Here is an 18,907-nt window from a genome sequence, read left to right as displayed (position 1 = left end):
GGGGAACAAGGTCATTTCAAAAGGGCCTGTCCCAACCGGAAAAATAAAAACCTTCCCTCTACGCCATGCCCTAGGTGCAGTAAGGGGCTTCATTGGAAGCGTGAGTGCTGGTCTAAGCTTGACAAGGACGGAAAGCCTTTAAGCTAGAGGAGAGGCAATCGCCAGCCCCGTCACCCCAAGGGGATACAAAGCCAGCACCTCCATGCCCTACCAGGCGGCCAGTACCCCAGGCTCATTGGACTATACCTATAGTCCCTGGTTTAAGACCAAAAATGAATCCTAAAATTCAAGGCAAAGAGTTCCGATGCCTTGTTGACACGGGGGCGGATCGAACAGTCCTTAGACGGGAAGAAGTCCCTTTGAACTGGAAGTTAGTTCCAGGCCCCTAAATTTTGGGGGTAGGGGGAGAAACCCCAACGTGGGAAACCCATGAAATCCTTCACTGGGAAGATGCTGATGGCACAAAAGGGGAAGTAAAACCTCTCATTGCTGCTGGATTGGCGGCCAACCTGTTAGGCCAAGATGTTCTAGGCCAAGCAGACGCTTTCATTACCACTGACCATAAGGCCCTTTATGAAGATCTCCTAGATGAGGAGGAGTGTCAGCAACAGTTTCATCTCCCCTGTTTTCCAAAGTATAGGGGGGACCCCACTTTTCAGGACCTAAGAAACCATCGGCCTCTCCCCAGGGTCAAGTTCCCGGAAACCCCTCATAAACAGATGGCCGGTCACCCCCAATACTAGAGGCCACTGCTCCCCCGGTGCCCCCATCCATTGGGTAAATGGGCCCCCAGTTTGGGTAGAGCAGTGGCCACTTCCTGATAATAAATTGCAGGCTCTACAACAAATTGTCGATGAGCAGCTCCAAGCAGGGCATATTCGCCCATCCACTAGCCCCTGGAATACTCCAGTATTTGTAATTAAGAAGGCCTCTGGAAAGTGGAGAATGCTACAAGACCTTAGAGAGGTCAATAAAAGAATGATCCTTCAGGGCACGCCACAGAGAGGACTGCCATGGACCCCCGCTATACCAAGTAACTTATGCCTAGTAACTATAGATGTCAAGGACTGCTTTTTCTCCATTCCACTGCACCCCAATGATTGTGAAAAGTTTGCCTTTTCTATCCCCTCTGTAAACTTTCGGTGTCCCGATAGGCGGTTTGAGTGGGTGGTGCTTCCCCAAGGCATGGCTAATAGTCCCTCATTTTGCCAAATGTTTGTCTCTCAGTTGCTTAATCCTGTAAAACAGCTGCCACATGTAGTTCTTTATCTCTACATGGATGACATAATTCTTGGGGCACCAACGCCCATGGACTTATCTCATGCATTCAGCTTAACTCTCTCCTGCTTGACTAAACGGGGGTTACAGGTGTCAGCAGATAAGGTCTAGACCATACCCCCATTTAAAATTCTGGGCACACTTTTAACTTTAGAAAAGGCTAGCCCATTAAAGCCTCAGCTAACCATCTCAAACTCGTATACTCTCCCTCAATTACAAAAGCTTCTAGGCGAAATAAATTGGCTACGCTCATGGATCCCTCTTTCCACCGGCCAGCTCGTTCCCCTGTTTGCCCTGTTGCACGCCTCTGTCCCCAGCACCCCCTTCATGCTCCCTCCTGAGTGCCATCAACTTTTAAAGTCAGTCCAAGATCTCCTAAACAGCGCCCAGTTGAAACGCTATGACCCTGAGTCCCCTATAGAGTTATGGCTCATAGCCATTAACACCACATACATGGCTGCCCTAACCCAAAGGGGGGAGCCACTCCAATGGGTACACATCCCTAGGAGGGGCCCCCTGGGTGTACACCACTCTGAACCAAGCCGCTGACCCAATAATGAAAGGAAGGGAATGCTCACTAAGATGTTTCACAAAGGAACCACAGAAAATTGTCGTCCCCTTCCACTTGGCAGATTTTACATGGTTAGCTCAATATCAAAACTAGCTGGCACTGGCTCTAGAAGGGTATCTTGGGGTTGTTGATTGCCACTATGGCAACAATAAATGGGTCTCCGCCTTCAAAGAGCTGTCATGGACTAACCCACAGCTTTTTGTCGCCAAACCCCTGGTAGACGCCTACAATGTCTTCACAGATGGTGGCAAATGAGGGGCTGCTGTAATTATTTACAACCCCCCATGCACCACATCACAGGCAGCCCCCGCTACTCATTTTCACCCCTGTGATGGGTCAGCACAATACAAAGAGCTGCTCGCTATACTCCTTGCCCTGCAAAAGGTGCCAGACCCCATTAACCTTTTTACAGACAGCTTATATGTGGCCAATCTTCTCCCTGGGCTTCCGGGAGCCCACATTTGCTTAGATTGTAATCCCATCTCCTCCCTTATGATACAAGTAAGGAGTAACTTACAAGGCCGCAATAACCCTATTTTTGTTCAACACCTTCGGGGTCATCAAGGGATGCCAGGATTTCTAGCCATTGGAAATGCCCAGGCAGACACTCTTGCCTCTCAGGGCCCTAAAATATATACAATAGATAGTGTCAGCCAACTGCACACTTTAAGTCATGTAAACTGGTGAGGCCTACATGCCAGGTTTCCAAATATACCTATTTCACAGCTAAAAATGATTGTACACACATGCAAGTCATGCCTTCCTTATCTGCAAGTACCCCCCTTACAACCGCCAGGAGTCAATCCTAGGGGACTCAAGCCTAATGTGCTGTGGCAAACTGATGTAACTCACTTCCCGCCTTTTGGGAAACTCAAATATGTTTTTGCGTCCGTTGACACCTATTCACACGCGTGTTGGGCCACAGCACACGCAGGTGAAGCTGCCAAGCATGCAAAAAATCACCTGCTGCAGTGTTTTGCCACCTTAGTGCTGCCAGCACAAATTAAAACAGATAATGGGCCTTGTTTTTCTAGCAAAGCCTTACAAGAATTCTTAATACAATGGAACATTAAACATACTACAGGAATTCCCTATAACCCCCAAGGACAAGCCATTGTTGAACAGCATCACCAATGCCTAAAAATTCAATTATTAAAACAAAAAAGGGGAGTCACCAGCCCTCATCAGCAGTTGGGACAGGCACTCCTAACTTTAAACATCCTAAATTTTTCCAAAAATGAACCCGTCTGCCTTCCAGAAACACTGGTCAGCTCAACCACTGTGCCCGGAAGTCCAAGTGCGGTGGAAAGACCCCTTAACAGGCCAGTGGAGGGGCCCTGACCTGTTGCTAACTATGGGTCGAGGGTTTGGTTGTGTCTTCCCCCTCAGTGAGTCAACCCCTATATGGGTCCCAGCCAAAAATCTTAAGTTCTTGCCAGACACCCAGGGTACTGAGGACCCTGAGGAGTTTATTGTTTGTATGTTTCAGACTGCATTATGAACCCTTTGTGGATGCTCCAAGTCGCCGCCCTCCTCAGGTCAACAAGGGCAAGGGCCTCTGCCACCGGGGAAGGTCCCCAGGAGCCAGCCAACCAAACCTGGGAGGTCATACAAGCCACTGCAGAACCAACGCGGATTGGATCTGCTATTTCTACAACAAGGAGGGCTATGTGCTGCCCTCAAAGAAGAGTGTTGCTTCTACGCCAACCACTCTGGAGAGGTCAAAGATTCCCTAGCTAAGCTTAGAGAAGGGCTAGAAAAGCACAAAAAAAAAAAAAAAAAAAAAGAGCGAGAAGCCAATAGTAATTGGTTCCAAAGATGGCTTTCAAGTTCCCCGTGGCTCACCACCCTGCTGTCCTCCCTGGCGGGCCCCCTAGCCATTTTTCTTGTCTTAATCATCTTGGGGCCTTATGCCATTCGCCAGGTTGTGTCCCTTATAAGGTGCAACACCACTTCTCTCGTAATGCTCACCCAGGTGGTAGAGGAGGTGGCCCACAATGAAAGCCCTGACAGCCCTTGGGTCAATATGGCCCTTCAAGAAATCAACACCAATCTCTAAGGCTCCGCCCTGCCCCCGCTTGGCTGGATAATCAATGACGGGTAAGATTTCCAGAGGGAAACAACCTAAGACAGGCACAGCCACCAGAGGGAATGGAGGCGAGGCTGGGAAGGTTAGCCGCCTCCAGCTGCCTTATTAAAACAGAAAGGGGGAGATGTCCGGCCTTAAAAACTAACGCCACCTTAAGTGACATTACAAGTGGCGCCATTATGGGCCCACAAGGGTGTATTAACGTGGCAGCCTAAGAAGGCGCCGGGAGGAAGTAGGGTGGGAGTGTCTGCAGGAACCTTGCCTTAGCCCTTATTGGCCAAATACATGCTTCTGCGCTCTGCGCTCGTGAACACTGCATGGTTGCAATAGCTAGGCACTGAGAAAGGATGCATGCCCTTGACCTTTAAGCTGATAAGCTTATGTAAAAAAAACCTCCCTTCCCCATTTGCCTTTAAAAGCAAGTGCTTGTGTGATAATAAACGGAACTGCTCGACAGAACCCCCGCCACGTCTGAGTGTCCTTTAACCGGGCTGGTTGGGGCCAGCGGTGTGTTCACCTCTCTTCACGGCTCTCTTGCCCCATCTCCTTCCAAAGGGGACAGGAGGGAAAGAGTAATCCAGGCCATTTGCTTGCCCACCAAAGAACAAGGCTAGGGCTGTTCGGGTTGGCCGGCGGCGGACCCGACACATTTATATCACATAATATTTAAATCCAGTACTGTACAGATGTCTGGGCCAAACTTCTTTCCATTCTGGGGAAACAGATGTTCCCTGTTTGTCACTGTTTCCTAGTGTTTGTTTTTGATGCCCTCATTTTATTTCTCCACAAGTATTTGTTCTCTTTTTTTGAGAGCTTCTTAGTCAAAGCTTCTTGAAAATTCAAATAAATATATGTCTGCTGAGTTTCCTTTGCCTTGTTTTTAAAAAATATTTTAGAGAACCCTTCTGACAGATTATAGTGACCAGGCTTTCTCCTGGTCAGGTTCCTATCGGTAACTCACGCAGGTTTCAGTTATCCAACTATTCATATTCATACAGATGAGAGCTACAGGAATGTCACTAATCTGCATTTGCCTTTATCCTAAAGTTTGAAGCCAGAGGCCAGACGTGATTTTTTGCTTCAGAAATAGTTGCAATTGATAAAGATGATATTGTATTTCCTTCGTGCTTTGCTTCATTGCACTTCTTACAGAGCCTTAGCTGGCTCAGCATCAGTCAAACAGCTGATGAACATGGATACCACCTTTCAATTTCCATCTTCTATCGCATTGCATTTTAAGGACATAATTTCCCTGGGGGGGGGGGGCGGGCGGGGAGGAGTCATGACATGCTCCCAATCCCTTCTGCAAATTAAGGACCCACAAAGATACAAAATTGTAGAGAGACAGGAAGAATAAGATCTAGTGTTCTGTAGGAATGTAGAAAGACTACAGTCAACAATAAATTACTGTATAACTTCAAGTAGCTGGTTGAGAGTTTGTTGAATGTTCCCAACAAAAAGTTCAGGTGGCTTTTTAAAGTCTCATTTTCCTCACTGAGCAGTTTCTGATGACTATCTTACCACTGCCTTTGTAAAATCACCAACAGGACTTCCGGTGGCTTGGCAGGACTTTTGAACACTACCCACCTCAGGAAAGCAAAGGGCTGCTGTGTACAGAATTCAACAGCAAATAAGAGTCCAAATTTCACCTGCCTTTTATTTGGCAATCCGACAGAGTGCCTCTGGTCCCTCTTCTGTTCATTGGGAAAGACAGGATGATTTCAGCCCAGAAGGCCATCCACGTGTGCTAGGAAGTCTAGTCATGACCTTCACTTTGGGGAAGCCAGAGTGGCCTACCTGAAACTGTCACTTCCCCAGCATCGTGGACAACGTCTCCATTTCCCTCAAGATAGTTGTTCTGATCTGAGCCGACCTTCTGTGGTGTCCAGTGAAAACGGAGGGGCAGCTGCACAAATTTTCTGTCAAGGGTTTTTAGGGTTGCAAACCTGGTAGGAACGGAGGGGGTGGGGGAGGTTGGAAGCACTCTGTTTTGACTTTGCCTTTGATTTTAAAATGTATTAGGTAGATAGATAGAGATATATGAAGTGGAAATTTTTAAAAGAGCTTCTGGAAATCATTGGCCTTGGCACGCCTAGAGCTGAGTAAAAATCCCTGCAAAGGTTGCAAGCTCTCCTGAACGTGTCCAGATGTAAAATCGCGTGGCCCGTGTTCCCAAAATGCCGACGAACAGGATGGCGAATCTGAATGTTGAGGCCTTGGAAGCCGCGCCCGGTGCCCCGGCGTGGTGCGTGCTTCGAGCTCCAGGGGAGCGACCCCCGGTTCCCACGCCCCCGGGCTGGGAGACTTGGAAGTGGGCGTGGCCGGGCGCAGGGGGCGGGGCCGGGCGCGGCGCCGGGCTCGCCCTTCGGAGCAGGACGGCGGGCGGCACTAGAGGGAGCTGCCGCCGCGCCGCCTCCCCAGCCCGCGCCGCCGCGATGGCGGAGGACAGCGAGTCCGCGGCCAGCCAGCAGAGCCTGGAGCTGGACGACCAGGACACGTGCGGGATAGACGGGGACAATGAGGAGGAGACGGAGCACGCCAAAGGGTAGGAGGCGGCGCGCGGGCGCGACAGGGCGGGGACGGCGCGCGCCTCGCCGCTCCCGCTCGGGCGCCGGCTCCCGGGGCGCTGGCGCCCTTCGGCCGCTCCTACCCGCGTTGGCTTCGCCCGGCTTCCAGACCATTGTGAGGTCCGGGGCGCGCAGCTCGCGGGAGAGCCCGCGGGGGAGGCGAGGCCCGGAGTGGGCGGGGAGGCTCGGGCCCGGGGCGGGTTCCGGCAACGCGGCTGTCACCTGCCGCGCGCCCCCGCTGGCGGCCTCGCCCATCCCCGCCGGCTGCCGGGGCCCCGTGGGGCGGCATGCTGCCCTTGCCCGCGTATGGCTCTCGGGGGGAACCGGGAGAGGTGCGACACTCTTCCCTTTGTGGCGGCCGCGTCCGGGGCCGGCCGCTGCTCGTGGGTAGGGTCGTTCTCCTCTGCCCCTTGCATCCTTCCTTAAGTCCCTTCAGACCTTCCCCTCCCCCAGCCGCCGCCACCACCACCGAAAAGAAGAAGCGGCCGAAGCCAATGGTGGAAGTGGCGTGGAGACGTGTCCCCGGTGGTTTCGGAGCTGCGGGCGGCGAACTGCGTAAAGTTCTGCCTCCCCGGCCGGACGGGGGCCGCCGAGGGGGTCCTGGGCCCAGCCCGCTCCTGGGGACACTCAGCTTTGCCACTGCCGAGTGTGTCGGAAGAAGTCCCGGGAGCAGGGCAGACCCCCTGGACGAAGCTCCCCGAGACCTGACCGCATTCTCCTTGCAAAGCTGGGGTTTCATCTCCAAAGCCAAATGTATCCAGTGTTTTAACACTTGATCGGGTTTCTTAATCCTCGGCACTTGCACCCCTTTCTCCCCTGCAGACTTGATTTGCTCTTCTGTTGGAGATCATTTCAGGTTAAGGCTGGTACTGAAGTTCTCTTTTCAGAGGTAGGGGGTCATTTTAAATAAAGACGGGTGTCCTTTTAAAGGTTGTGTTTGCATTACCCCTTTGCCCTGTTGAATTCAAACCATGCGCTGGCACAGAGCGGTCATTGCTGCTCCCTTAGAAGTGAGATTTTTGCGAACCATGGTGACTGATGCAGAAGTGGGTCAGCTTAAAAACATGATAGGGAGGATTGAGTCACAGATGGCTTATTTATTCAGTTCACAGATTCTTGAAATGATTGATGATTAAAAGTGTAAAGCATTTGCATTCTATTTAATGTCTACTTTAAGATTTATGCAAGGAAGGAACTTTTACTGACCTGTCATGCGTTATAAAATATTAAATGAGATCAAGAAAAAAAAGCTGACTTTCATGTATCCCCCATTTGCAAGTTGCTTTTTTAATGTTTTCTGTGAATACTTCAGTGGCAGCTGCAAGTACTGAGTGTTATCATTCCAGTTTAGAATTTTTTTTAAAAAAGAGAGGAAAGGAAATTGTACAGAAATCTGAGCCTGTTTTCTGTTTATGCAGTGATAGAAATTTGCCTGTCATAGGTAGGTAAATATAAAAATGTTTTTGAAACAATAGCTCTATTGCCAAAAATGGGCCTGGATGCAAACTGATGGATTACCCAGATAACTTTGGCACCTGTTTATTATCTTCCTGGTGAGACCCTGGATTTCTGTCTTCTGTATTTGCAATTTCTACTTTTTGTTCTTTGTTTGATTGATATTCTAGGTTGGGGGTATGATTAGATCTTCTTTGCTTACACAGTTGAGAATGTCCATGGTACAAAAAATTGCTCAATTGTGTGTCCATTGATCTGGGCCTGTCCCCTGATACATCACGGCTGTGTGAAGTTCGCAGAGTAGCACCCAAAGGCATCTCTGTGCCCTATTGAGAGGTTTGTGGTTTCGTACGTCAGCACATTCATTATATGTTAGTATGATTAATCAAAATTTAGGGGTGCCTCATGGACTGAAATGTTTTAACCAAGAGCAGTTAATGTGATAACAGCTTCTAGTGGGAAAAGATTATGATAATAGATTTATTGTGCTCTATTCAAATGTAAGGGGATTAGTAAAACTCCAAATTGCTGCTCTTGTTGGATGGCTTTTCTGGATTTGAATTTAGACAATGTGTGCCAAATTTAGGAAGTAATTGTGTTTTATTTGGCTCCTGTAGTGATGATATTGCTCAGTAGAAACTGAGATTTTCTTTAGGTAGCTTGAGTTTGTAAATGTTAAAATTGGAAAGACTCCTCTTTTCAACACTTGGCCTCTTCCTTATCCACCAATATAAATTAGTAACAAATAATGAGCCTTTGGAGGAATAAGTAGGTAAACACTTCACCTTTTAAAAGGAGATTGTCACATTAGAGCCTCTAGGCAGCGGTCAGTGCACAGAGTGGTAATTTACTGAACAGTACCCATGAGGCCTGAAAGAATTAATTTACCCCCACAAATCAGTATAATGTATTTGCTAGTTGTTTTAGACATATGAGGTTGAACTAGACCCTGAAATAAAAGGAAAATACCCAATCAGACTCTTATTTTGGACCAAAGTGTAAATATTACTGCATATGCTCTTCTTTTATTTTCATAGAATTTTCTTTATGGACTAACAAGGATATGCCATTTTATGGATAATGCCAAGAGTCTATGAAAGAAATATAAGATGTTTTATGTATAATTAAATGCAGTGGCATAAGTATTATAAAATACTTGAATCTCACTGTCTTTATATCATATTTTTCATGGAAAATGTGCTCTTTGTTTAACTTTTTGGTTCACCCAAGTATGGAAATGCATACTACTATAAAAATTTCATGAATTCCAAAAAATGGGGGAGGGGAGGAATTATCAGTTTTAATTAGTGAGACTGTATTCAAAGAAGTGTACTTTTATTATTTTCAAATAATACAAGTGTACTTTAAAAAGTTTGTGGAAAAATAGAATTAAATGATAATACGAATCTTTCTGTGAATTTTTTGAGGTACCCTCGTATGTGGCAATTAGAATTAGGCAAATAGAGGATTGTCTAGAAAAATAACTTGTTTTACACAGTTTGCAATTCAAATAAGTAGGTCTTTGTAAAGAGCTTAAGGGAGCCTGAATTTAATTATCAAGCAAATTAAAAGTTCTAAGGTAATCTTGCTCATATCTTATTTTCTTGCAAATGCTTTTTACATAGATAAAAATTAACATCGGTCCAGCTGCCTACATGAATTATTAGAAATAGTTCAAATTACTGAAGATTTCTGTTCTGCTATGGATTGGCAATGGTAAGAAAGAGGTTACCTGTAGCTGAATTTCCTAGGAGCTTTTACAGTTCAGTTTGAGTTTAGGTAGATGCTCAAGAATCTTTTTTTTTTTTTGGCAGCTGGCTGGTACAGGGATTGAACCCTGGACCTTGGTGCTGTCAGCACCGCACTCTAACCAACTTAGCTAACCAGCCAGCCCGAGAATCTTTAATACTACGCTCACTCTTGAAGTGGTTGTGCCTTTCTTTTGAAGGGATTTGGGGAACCCATTAAGGACAGAGCAAATTGTTAAAGAACGAGCTAAAACTCACTCTCTTCTCATCCTTGCCCTGGTGATGTGGCTCTTCTTCGTATGTAAAATACATTTGGTAGTGGTCATTATGTCTTATTCAACCTACCACCTCACATTAAGCACAGGTATTGTCCATTGTTGGAAACAGAGTCACACAGTTGGGTTCAAATACAATTAATGTATAAGTTGTTAATAGCACCAAATCTCTCTGCTTTACCATCACTGACTTTCAGAATGCATGTCCTAGACAAATTGATGTTTTTCATCCCCTTTACCCCCCATTTCATCCCTTTTTCCTAAATATTCACTGTGGTGAAATAGGAAGCAGTTACCAAGAATATTTATATAGGGAATAAAAATCAACATATATGAATATGTTGGCAGATAAATGACTAAATTAGTCCCTGGGCTGCGTATAAAATAGTTTTAGTATTTGAGGGTTAAGACGTTTTTAGGAAATTTTTTTCTTAGAAAAATTAAAGATCTTGTATTTGGCAAAGATTAAAACTTTGGAATTCTTTTAGCAAAGAATGTAACCTCTCTCCTACCACCCCGAATTTAGGGGGGAAAAAATTGAAGTTATTCTGTGTGCAGTACATTGTTATATCTGACTTTATATGTCTGTTGTTGAGATTGACCATGCGAACTTCTCCTTAGTCAGTTGTATGGAATCAGTGGGAAAATGCAGAAACTTACTCTCAGTAGATTTTTCTTGACATGGAAAGTTTAAGAGATGATTCAAAGCTGCCTTTTCTGAAATTTGTTATCAACTGTTTAAATCTAAATAGATGTATTAACAGCCCTTGCTGAGGGATCGCCTCAATTCAAGAAATACAGTTTTAAGTGATCGAGTATCTGCTAAGACATGCATCTGAAATGATGATATCACCCTTGGCCCAGAACAAACTTTTTCCAGAGGTTGGCTAAAATACAGAAAATTTATAAGTTTAGGACACATACTTTGCCATCTTTGTCAGCCCAAGTGTACATAAATTCATACTACTTAAAATTACTTTATTTGAACAGAACCAAGTTCCATTCCAAGTTCAAGTTGATTGATTGTTGTTCTTCCATATGAAAATGTTAATGACTTTTACTCATTATAAGAGTAAAATATGCTTCTTAAAAATTCTAACAATAAAGTATACAGAGACTGAAAGCCCTGGTCACCTTATTTCCTAGGTTGCCATCACTGACAGTTTAATTAACTCACTTTTTTATATATGAGGGTTCTTCAAAAAGTTCATGGAAAGATAAATATTATCTTTTAATTCTATTTTTCCACCAACTCTTTTGAAGTACGCTCATTATATGTGTGTGTGTTTAACATAAATAGGGTCATACTTTATATGGGCTCATTTGTTACCTTGTATTTTTCAGTGACTTAGTGTTTTCTGTTAGAACTTTCTGGGGTGGTAGATATGTCAGATTTGGTAGTCATTAATACATGAGGCCGTTGAGCACTTGAAATGTGGCTAGTGTAACTGAGAAAATGAATTTTTCATTTTGTTTAATTTTAATTAACTTAAGTTTAAATGGCCCTGTGTGGCTAGTGGCTATTATATTGGATGCTCAGATTATAATCTGCCTTTGAATTTTGTGTATAAGCTTTCATGGTACTCAAATACTTAAAATATTTATTTTCCTGTCTTGTAGAATATATCTAGTTTTCATTCTTTTTTTTTTTTTTTTTTTTTTTTCTTCTGGGGATTATCTTCAGATTTTGAGAAAGCATGTTTTTATCTGTATTTCTCTATCAGTGTCAAAAATTAACCACTATCCAAAATATTCTGCTACCTCACAGGACAAAAACATGTAGGATGTTTCGACTTTTCATTCCTTTCATTTCCCAGGTTTTGTTGAAATAATGTGGAATTTTAATTCCATGTGGCTTATTTATTTTTGTTCTTGTTTCCCTAAAGACTTTGTTCTTAATTACTACATTATATTTCACATCCTTGTTATCAAAAACTTTTAGACGTTCCTGACAGCTTCACTGTTTTATTGTTTACCACTATTTCTTGTAAACCACACACTCGCCTTTTCATCTTGAAGTGCTTTCTCATTTAGGTTTTTTCTTAGAGCACGGAGATGATGCATTTTCTGAGTCCCTGCATGTCTGAAGATGCCATTCTTCTGGCCTCACACCGAAACTGTGGTTCGAGTGTGCATGTAATTCTATTACAATTGTTTTCCTTCAAACTCCGTAAACATTGTTTTATTATCTTATAGCATTTAGCAGTACAGATTTTATATTTTCTGCTGATCTGCTTCTCTATCTTTTATAGGTAACTTTATTCTTTTTCTTTGTGTGTTTTGACTTGTTTTCAGTCTAGAAGCTTCTAGGGTTTTATTCTGATCCTTCTATAACCAGAGGGTTTCCATGTCTTTTACCTTCTAGGATCACCTTTCCTTTAATATCTAAATAGATAATATTAATCAATACATATTTAATATGTATTGGCTCAAGCCAATACATACGAATATTGATGGGGATTTCTTGGGGACTTATGTTTTCATGGTCCTTAAGCATGTCCAAGTTGCTGCCAACTTCCCTCATCACCCAGGCTGCTCAGGTTTTTGGCTCTTTTACCTGCTCTTCTCCTTCAGCATTTGACCCTGGATGGAAGACAATTATCTCTCTTCTCCCCCGCCCACTTCAAAGAACCACTAATATAAAGGTATTACGCACACTACTTACTGAAGGTTTTGTGGATAATGGGACAGAGAGGGTTGATTATAGCATGGGGCAAAAATCAACTTCAAATTCAATGTCAGACATGATTGCTCACCACAGGGGTCTGTTACTGTGCACGCCTCTCTGTAGGTTCAGAACTTCCCTCCTGAGAGTGTTCTCCTAATCTTTCTCTGCATCTCTTCCCCAAATTCAAGGTCAGCTCAAAAGTCCTTTCTTTTATGAAGCCTTTCATGGTCATTATGAACAATGTGATAACCCAAGGCCTTGTGGCCCTTACTGAATGTGTCCTTCCCGTGGCAACATCCCACCGATGCCCCCACCCCGTCTCCATAATCATCTGCTCAGGCAGATGCTTGCTTGACTGCCGAGGAAGCTGCGGCTCCTAGAGATAAGTGACTTGTCCGGGGTCAAAGGACTGGTAGGTGGGAGCATCATTCTCTGTTGTTTAATGTGTGTGTAAAAGCTTCTACTAGCCCAAAGCAAACAAGGTTTTACTTAAACATAAAATAGGTTATCTCAAAACAAAGTATGGCTAGACTTTATTAGAATTAGCACTGGGGACCAGAAGATCAGGAACCCAAGTATGTCTCTAGCCTTCTCTCCCTTCCTGCCTCTCTCTGGGTAAACTGCTAACTGCTGGAACAATCCATTTCTTAGTTCACATTCTCCAGAAAGGATCTTGTTGGTTTCTGGCCAATAAGAGGATTATTTAGGCTTGATCCAGTCAGCTGTGGCGGAGGATGGGAAGGTAGGGGAAGGGAATTATCATATGGCACAACATGACCACTTAAGGCCACACCTTTAGTGTGAGGTCTGTGGTCAAAAGTAGTTTTCAGAGATAGTGAACAAGATTGGCAGCTTGCTGTGGACCGAATTGTGTGTCCCCCAAATTCATATATTGAAGCATAAATCCCAATGAGATGGTATTAGGAGGTGTTTTGAGATAACCTATTGTATGGTTAAGTAAAACCTTTGATTGGAGCTAATCCATAGAAAACGTTATGCACTCATATTACCTTTGAGAGGTAGTTAGGTCATAGGTTGGAGTCCTCATAATGGGATGAAGAGACCAAAGCTCTGTCTCTCTGCCAGGAAGAGGGCTTTCACCAAGAACCCAAGCCTGCTGGCACTCTGATCTCTCAGACTCCCAGCCTCCAAAACTGTGAGAAATAAAAGTCTGCTGTTTAAGCCACCCAGTCTGTGGTATTCTGTAACAGCAGCCTGAACTAAGACACGCCTCAGAACGTGTCTACAGAACATGAACTTGTGTCTACTCGTCTACTCACAGGTAGATGGTGAGTGTGCAGATAGCTCTTTCAGTCTCTGATCCTTGCAGTATTTGGTACGTTGCACATATTGGTAGCTTAATAAAGATTTGTTGAATGGAGTCCAGTGGTTCTTGATCCCCACTGACACATTAATTTCTAATTTTTAAAATTTTCCCCTATGTGCCTTAGGAATATATGAAGGATTTTCTTCTTCTACTACTAATTGAAAGGACTTGGATTGTAGACTTTTTAGTTGTATTCTATTCTGTGTAGGACCCAATGTGGTAAAATAATAGCTAATTTTTTGAACTCTTGGTATGTGTTTCATACTTTGTCTATACATTTTTTCTCATTGACTCATTATCATAAGAGATGAGGAGACTGAGGCTTATCACAGTTTAATAACCTGTCCAGGCCACCCCTCAGATTTATACTTAGATCTTGGGTCTCTCTCTGACTATAAACCTATGCCTTTTCAATAAACTCCACAGTCTCATGGACTCTCAATAAGAGTACTTTGTTTGATAATTGTATTATTCTGTTTCTGTTGCTTATAACATAAATACCTGAAACGGGGTAATTCGTAAGAAAATGAAATTTTTTGCTTACAGTTTTGGAGGCTGGGAAGTCCAAAGTCCAGGGAACACTGGTGAGGGTCTTATTTGGTGGTGACTTTACAACACAGGGGTCTCACGTGGCAGAAAATGGCAGAGCAGAGAGAGAGAGACTCTCACATTCCCTCCTTTTAAAAACCCTCAGATCCAGGCCCATGACCACCATTATTAATCCATTCATCAGGGCACAGTCCTCAGAATCGAATCACGTCTTCAAGGCCCCACGTTTCAGTTAGCATAATAGGATTTCCCCAAGTGGGGATCAAGTTTCTAGTACATAAAACTTGGGGGACATAATTCAATCCTTATCAATGATGTTTCAAGCTTACCTCCCCATAAGTCATAGATTACTAACCTGAACATCTTTGGAGCCAAAATTCAGCAGTATAATGGGCACACTCAGTATCAGTGAATTTAAAAACAGATAAATGCGTCCATTTCCTTGCTTAAAAAATATTGCAAAGAGGTGATAAAGAACCCTATTCTTTTTAGGTCCCTTAAAGGACTATGTTTAATTATAGTATCACTATAATTTGTTACACGTTTTTTCTTTTATCTTTCTTTCACGGATGTACCATCTCCTTTCTGGTTGAAGTCTGTAGCTGCCCCACCTGTGACTGTGTAGATATCTGCACCTCTTTCTCTGGTGCCTCTCTCCCCACAGCACTACCATCATTTGGGGTTCCACTAATCCAGTTTTCCTGCGAGAAGCAAAACGGGCTGAGGAATCTGGCACGGCACATCTCTTGGACTATCGCACTGCCAGGAGGCATCCAGTCAGCCCGCCTGTACCCAGCACTGCGCCTGGTTAGCACTTGATGGTGGCGTTCTTTATGGCTGCGTTGAGTGCCTGTAAGTTGTGGCCTGTCGTCCTCTCCCAGCCTTAGGAGAAAACCCAGTGCTCAACTCACCTGGTCAGAGTCAAACTGAATAGTGATTTTACCTTCACAGTTTCTCTTTTGTGTAGCACATTGGGTTTCTGTTACTGCCTTAAACACACACACCCCAGGGAAACATGGGCTTCTTTATTCTCTTGGCTGTGTTCACTGGTGTTCGAGTTCATGTAGTACTTTCCCAGGGAAAGATGGGATTCAATTAATATGACTGTGTTAGTCTGTTTTCTGTCACTTATAACAGAATACCTGAAACTGGGTCATTTATAAAGAAGTTTACTTCTTACAGTTTTGGAGGCTGGGAAGTCTAAGGTCGAGGGGACATAGGTGGTGAGGGCCTTCTTCCTGGTGGGGACTCTGCGAAGTCCTGAGGTGGTGTAGGATGTCACATGGCAGGGGGTGGGGTGCCAGTTTGCTTCCTGTGGTAACCCACTCACCCATGAACGCACTGACCCATTAATCCATGAAGAGATAAATCCATTCATGAGATTGGAGCCCTCACAATCCAATCACTTCCCAAAGGCTGCACCTCTCAACAGTGCCACACTGAGAATCAAGCTTCCACATGAGCTTTGGAGGGGACAAACATTCAGGCCACAGCAATGATAATTTTCCATGGTTTCTTCCTTCAGTGTTTTTTTTGGGGGGGTGGGGGAGAAAGGATATTTATTCTTCGTTAACATTTTTAAACAAACTGAAGAAAGAACCAATGAGAGCAGAGTCCTTTTTTTGTCTTCCAAATGAGGTTTTTTTTAAAAAAATATTTTTTATTTTTTGCAAAAGCACATCATTTTATTTGTTTTTCATGTTAGTGAACTAAACACTTCAATTGATTATTTTTTGTTTTGTGTGACTGACCGGTTCAGGGATCCAAACCCATGATCTTGGTGTTAAAAGGCTGTGCTCTAACCAACTGAAGTAACTGGCCAGCCCCAAAGCACATCATTTTAAAGGTAGAACATTGGAATGTATCATCAAGCAAAAAGGCAGTGCTTGGTATATCATATCTGCATTTTCCTATTCATATATATTCATATATACAGAAATGCAAAAACACTGTATTGACCTGTGAACTCCTGTTTTTTATTTGATATGCACTAACATCTTTCCGGGGCATTGCCTAGCACGCTCCTGAGTCAGGGAGATGGCTGATGTTTGCCATGTGGCTCTATGCAGACAGCCATCATTTTGTCCCCTCCTGTTGGGCCCTTGTGGCCGAAGTGACTAGTAGGTCCCTTCTTCCAAAGTAGTTCTGGGCACCTGGAGGGCCTTGCTCCACACTTGCTTCACACACTTCCCACTGGCTGGGGTGTGCATGTGGTGGGAAGGCATTTTGGACCTGGGAACCAAGTGAGCATCCTGGGGACAGTGGATGACAAGGTAGGAGGAGCCAGGTCTACAGCTATCTGAGAGAACTTCCCCACTGAGGAAGTGGAGACTTTTGCATGAAAGAGGAGTGAGCTGGTAATGTAAGCTGCTGCTATTTGGGGACTCTAGCCCACACAGCTCAACCTGTATACTAACTAATATAAGATCTGTGTAGCTTTGGCCTTGTAGACATCTTTTTTTTTTAAATTATTTAAAATTTTTGAATAGGGTAGTAGGAACATATGGTACAAAATTAAAAAGGCATGAAGGGTATGCAGTGAAAAGTTGGTCTCATTCTCCCAGCACTGCATTTTCCTCCCCACAGGCAGCTACTGTTACCAGTTCTCGGCCTGTCCTTCCAGTGGTGTGACATATGTACACAAGGATGGGGGGCACACACACACATGCTTGCACACGCATTCAGTACACATGGCAGCAAGCTTCTTGATCTTTCACTTAACAGTGTATCTTGGAGGTCATTATATATCGTAACTCATAGGTCAACCAACTTTTTTTAAAGGCTGTATGTTGTATCTTTGAATGGGATATACCATTTTTTATTTAATCTGTTCACTCTTACTAGACAGTGAGGTAGTTTCCAGTCTTTTGTGCTAGTACACAGTGCTGAAATTAATATTCTCTTACATATATCACTTCTCCAGGATATTTCCTAATGAGTAATTTTAAGTCTTTTTCAGTTAACCAGTTTTAGGGAGGCAGTGTGGTGTGCTGGAATGAGTACTAAACCTGGAATCAAGAAACTTCTGTCACTAACCCTCAGTCTGACTTTGGCATAGTCAGCTAACCTCTCTGAGTATGAGTGTCTTCATACTTTTAATGACCTCTTTGGCTCTAAAACTCATGATTTGACAAGTAGGGACCTACTTTTTCCTGGCCTGTCCCCACCCTCAGGGAAAACTGAAGGCTGAGAAAGAACCCAAAAAGGAACAGCCCTGTTGTAGACCAGAGGCCTCTTGCAGCAGGCACCTCCAGGCCCCAGGGTTCTTCTCAGATTAACTTTTTGCTATCACAGAAAAGATTTTTAAAAAACCCAGTCCTTCCTTCTCTCCTGGCTTGTCTCAGCTTTTGTTCCTTGTCTTTGTTTGTTTGTTTGTTTGTTTGTTTATTTAGGGGGAACTGTCCAGTAAGGGGATCCAAACCCTTGACCTTGGTGTTTTCAGCACCATGCTCTAACCAGGTGATCTAACTGGCCAGCCCTCTTCCTTTTCTTTTAGATAATTTCTCTGAGCCCTGGGGTGGTTGCTGTGGTTTTAAAAAATGTCCTTGTTTCTTCCTTCTACCATCCCCAAGGGGAACATGGTCTTTAGCTGGCTTCTGGGTTTGGAAGGTGAATATCTTTTTGTGTTTGAGGGCTCCGGGTTCACCTTTGTGATACTTGGTAAAAGGTGCCATTTGTACAGCCTCACCAGCTTAGCCTGTGACCCTTGCCCTTGCCTTTGTCACAGAAATTGTTTCTCTCTCTCTCTCTCTCTCTCTCTCTCTCTCTGTTTCCCACCTTTGCTCTGAGGCACATATCACAGGCTCATTTCTCAGTCCCATATTCTCTATTTGAGTCTTTTTCTAACTTGTTTTTCTTTACAAAACCATCTACAACTCTGCTCTTTCTTCTGAGCTGCTGATTCCCTGGGTTCTCTTAACCCTCTTAAGCCACAGATCTGTCCCTATTTGGGGAGGAGTTTTTGGTAGGTGGTCAGTATGAGAACCGAGACCTTGGTGTTACAAGGCCAGACTCTAACCAAACGAACTAATCGGCCAGCCCTGTTCTTCACAGGTTTAACTGCATAGATGGCAGTTTTCCTTCCACACCAGGCAGATCTTGCCTCTTACTTTGTAAGATTTTTCCTGAAAAAAAGCACGGTACTTTGCCTTACCCTGTAACCACAAGGATTTCATCCAAATATGAGACATTCCTTTAATGAAAGAAGTGACTAACTCCATGATCAGCATTGGGATATTTAAAACAGGAAGTAAAAATGAAAATTTGATAAGCAAGGGAATTTAGAAGTAGGTATATAATTTGAAAAGCACACCAAATTACTAATTTTGCTGGTACACATTATTATTATTAAATATAACAATGGTAATACAATATTGAAAT

At 43.9% G+C, this 18,907-nt stretch overlaps 1 protein-coding gene across 2 annotated transcripts in view; it reads left to right on the top strand.

Moving 5' to 3' along the window:
• Nucleotides 1-6,361: 6,361 nt before the first annotated feature.
• The window catches only part of NMT2 (N-myristoyltransferase 2), a 63,141-nt gene continuing 50,595 nt past the window's right edge, over nt 6,362-18,907 (top strand). The window contains exon 1 of one of the 2 annotated variants that reach the window (XM_063099806.1): nt 6,362-6,483. In XM_063099806.1, coding sequence (XP_062955876.1) covers nt 6,374-6,483 — 110 coding nt within the window. In that variant the 5' untranslated portion in view covers nt 6,362-6,373. The remainder of the gene's footprint in view (nt 6,484-18,907) is intronic. The other variant, XM_063099807.1, reaches the window with a different exon arrangement.

This window comes from Cynocephalus volans, chromosome 6 (assembly GCF_027409185.1).
Source record: "Cynocephalus volans isolate mCynVol1 chromosome 6, mCynVol1.pri, whole genome shotgun sequence".
In the NCBI taxonomy this organism is placed as follows: Eukaryota; Metazoa; Chordata; class Mammalia; order Dermoptera; family Cynocephalidae; genus Cynocephalus; species Cynocephalus volans.
This window is presented reverse-complemented; position numbering and strand designations above follow the sequence as displayed.